Source organism: Trichechus manatus, unplaced genomic scaffold (assembly GCF_000243295.1).
Source record: "Trichechus manatus latirostris isolate Lorelei unplaced genomic scaffold, TriManLat1.0 scaffold00194, whole genome shotgun sequence".
Lineage (NCBI taxonomy): Eukaryota > Metazoa > Chordata > Mammalia > Sirenia > Trichechidae > Trichechus > Trichechus manatus.
The window spans coordinates 3,070,078-3,073,227 of NW_004444130.1; the positions used below are offsets into that span (position 1 = coordinate 3,070,078).

Sequence of the window (3,150 nt, forward strand, 5' to 3'; positions counted from 1 at the left end):
GTACATTCTATGTTCGTATTATTAATGGATGTTTGCAGCTGTTTCTTCTCATTTTGAGTCGTGCCACATCAGCATATGAAGGTCCCAAAAGCTTGACTCCAACCACATCATTAAGGTTGACTCTACCTTGAAGAGGCAGCTCTTCCCCAGCCGTATTTTGAGTGTCTTCCAACCTGAGGGGCTCAACTTCCGGCACTATATCAGACAATGTTCCACTGCTATTCATAAGGTTTTCATTGGCTAATTTTTTTCAGAAGTAGACCACCAGGTCATTCTTCCTAGTCTGTCTTTGTCCAGAAGTTCAGCTGAAACCTGTTCACCATGGGTGACTCTGCTGGTATTTGAACACCGGTGGCATAGTTTCCAGCATCACAGCAACAGCAAGCCCCCACGACAAACTGACAGATGCATAGGGGACTGCTGAGTTAGAGACTTCTTAACTGCATAGTCTGCCATCATACCTCTCCTTAAGAGTAGAAACTATTTTTAACCTGCACTCTTCTCAATACCCTGTACTTTCCAATACCATAGCCACTAGCCACAAGTGGAGATTTAAATGGCAATTACTTAAATTTTAATTAAATTAAAAATACAATGTCTCAGTCCACTAGCCCTATCAGGTGCTCAATAACAACATTTCCATCATCACAGAAAGTTCTATTGGATGATGTTGCCCTAGAAGATTATTTCTCAGTATTCTTATAATGCTAACACTCATTGATCCAATGATTCCAGGACCGCTTCAGAGTAGTCAACATGCAGCACAGGTTCTTGACTATTAATTGGTGGCAGTAATGTCGCAAGGCCTTGTTTTATAAAGCAAATGACATTTGTGCAAACTGTAAAAAGGAGTTTAACCTTTCAGGCTGGGGTTTTTCTCTGAAAATTCTAAAAAAAAAATTTTTAAGTATTTTTAAAAGATGCGGGGTGTTTTGAAAAGTTTACTGTTTTGGCATTTCTTTTCAGAAAGGCAACAGGAAGATATTTAACTTTTCCTTTCTATGTTAATGACGTAGTTAACAAAACAGGTTCCCACCCCACCCCTCAATCATCACCAGAATCAAACACAAAACCATGCTAATTCCCACTAAAAGGTACTCTCCCAACTGAACAGAAAAATAGAAAGAAAAACAGAAACTCCCACAAGGCAGTTAAACTGCAGAATTTACTTCGTTCCCTTTCTATGACAACTGCTGTTTAGGTTTAATTATCTGACACTACTTCATGGCATCCTAATATATGTGTCAGCATCCGCTCTGCAGGTCTCCTCAATTACATCTCTATAGAGAAGTAGGGGTGAGACTACCTAGGTTTCTGTGAAAATTAAAGGGCTTGTGGATTAGTAGCTTTCAAATTAGCAGGCTCTGAAGTACAATGCAGGATTCCGTTCTGTCCTAGTCCCCAGTGAAAGCAATTAACAGCAGAGTAACAGGAATATGGCTCCTTTCCAAAGGAGTCTGGTGCCTCCCTCGGGAGAGCAAGCCTCACAGAGACACCGCACTGAAAGTGCAAACTGCTTCAGAATCCCTTCATCCAAATGCTGCTGCTGCTCAAATTCTCGGTGGGGGCTATGAATCAGAGAGCACCACAGAGAAAATTGGTGGGTGGGTGGCTCCTCCATTCATTAATAATTAGGGCTAAAAAGGAAATGGGATTTTCGAAAAAAGAAACCACATACCCCCTTACTGTAACCCCAATTTCTGTTCAGTATAAATCACCTGAGGATCAACCCTGTGCCTGTCACAGTGCGCACCTGGTAGAAGCTCAATAAATACTTGCTGAATAAATGAGTAACTGAAAGTCTGCACACAAAAGGCACTGTCCTAGATGTTGGGGGAGCATGGACATAATATTTATTGTGGAACAACTCTATGACAGGCCCAGAGAGACCCACTATAAGGCCAAGTAGAGTCATGAGCTCAACAAGGGCTCTGGGGCCAGATACCTGCATTCAAATGCCAAGGTGGTCACATTACAGGAGACCCTGGGCAAGTCACTCGGGCTCAATCTCAGCATTTCCATTTGGGAAAAGGAGCTAACATCTGTTAACTATGCATTGGTACTTTCATGAATTAGGAAGAAAAAAAAATGTGGATTAAGTCACTTAGCAAAAGGCCAGGCATATAAAAGAGAAATGGCAAAAATCCCTATTAAATGCTAACGTTTCTTGAGGCTTACCATGTGTCACTGTGCTACACGTTCTAAACGTATTACCTCATAAAATTCTCACACCAACCCTATGCGGCAGGTATGATTATCTTCCTTTTACAGGTGAGAAAACTGAGGTGCCAAGGGTGATAGCAGAATACATGCAGTGGTCCACACTCCTGTTCAGTACAAGGTATTTTTCACTATTATAGTTATCAACTACTTAAGGAAGCCTAGGCGCTGAAATAGGCACTCTTTGTATGCAGTTTTTCATCGAGTTCTCCCCCATACCCTGTCAAAAAAAAATCATACCCGTTGCTGTCGAGTCGATTTGGATAGCGACCCTAACCAAGCCCTGTCAGACAGGGTTAAATCCACGCAGCTGAGGCTCAGAGCCGAGGCAAGTTGTATGACGTGCCTGAAGTCACTAGGCGCGGTCCAAGGTTTCAGGGAGCAAGCACCTCCTAGTTCACCCTCGGTAGGGGGTGGCCTCCCCTCAACACTCGCGCGCAACCTCTGCTCTTCAGTGTCCGAAGGCGGACCCCACTCCCCGAACCCCTACGAGGACCACCTAAGCACCGTCCGTGCCCACCTCAACTGACCCCAACGGCCATCAAGGCTCCCCTCGCCTGTCCGGATCTGACAGCTCCGGGTCCCCTTTGCCCAGCCAGCCAGCCTGGGCCTGGGGGTCTCCCCGCCGCCCCCAGGACTGCCCAGCAGCGTGGGGGAGGGTAACCAAGGCGCATGCCCAGAAGGCTCCATTCGGCCCCCTGCTCACCTGAGAATCGCGGAACTCCACCACCACATTTTCGCTGCTCCATCGCGCGGCCATCTCCCCAGCCCAGCGCCCCGAGTGCCAGGACAGCGTCGCCCCCGGCCAGACCCGCCTTCCGGGACTCGGGGTTCTCCACACAGCCCGAGAGTCAGCTCCGCCACGCTTCGTCCCCGCCCCCGCCCCCGCCCCGCCTCCTGACCTCAAACCATTGGCTGACCCAAAAGTAG

At 46.8% G+C, this 3,150-nt stretch overlaps 1 protein-coding gene across 2 annotated transcripts in view; it reads right to left on the reverse strand.

The window, feature by feature from the left end:
• Positions 1 to 3,074, reverse strand: part of WDR59 (WD repeat domain 59) — a 113,109-nt gene extending 110,035 nt beyond the window's left edge. The window contains exon 1 of one of the 2 annotated variants that reach the window (XM_004387815.2): positions 2,927 to 3,074. In XM_004387815.2, the coding sequence (XP_004387872.1) occupies positions 2,927 to 2,980 (54 nt within the window). In that variant the 5' untranslated portion in view covers positions 2,981 to 3,074. The remainder of the gene's footprint in view (positions 1 to 2,926) is intronic. The other variant, XM_023741906.1, reaches the window with a different exon arrangement.
• Positions 3,075 to 3,150: the final 76 nt, after the last annotated feature.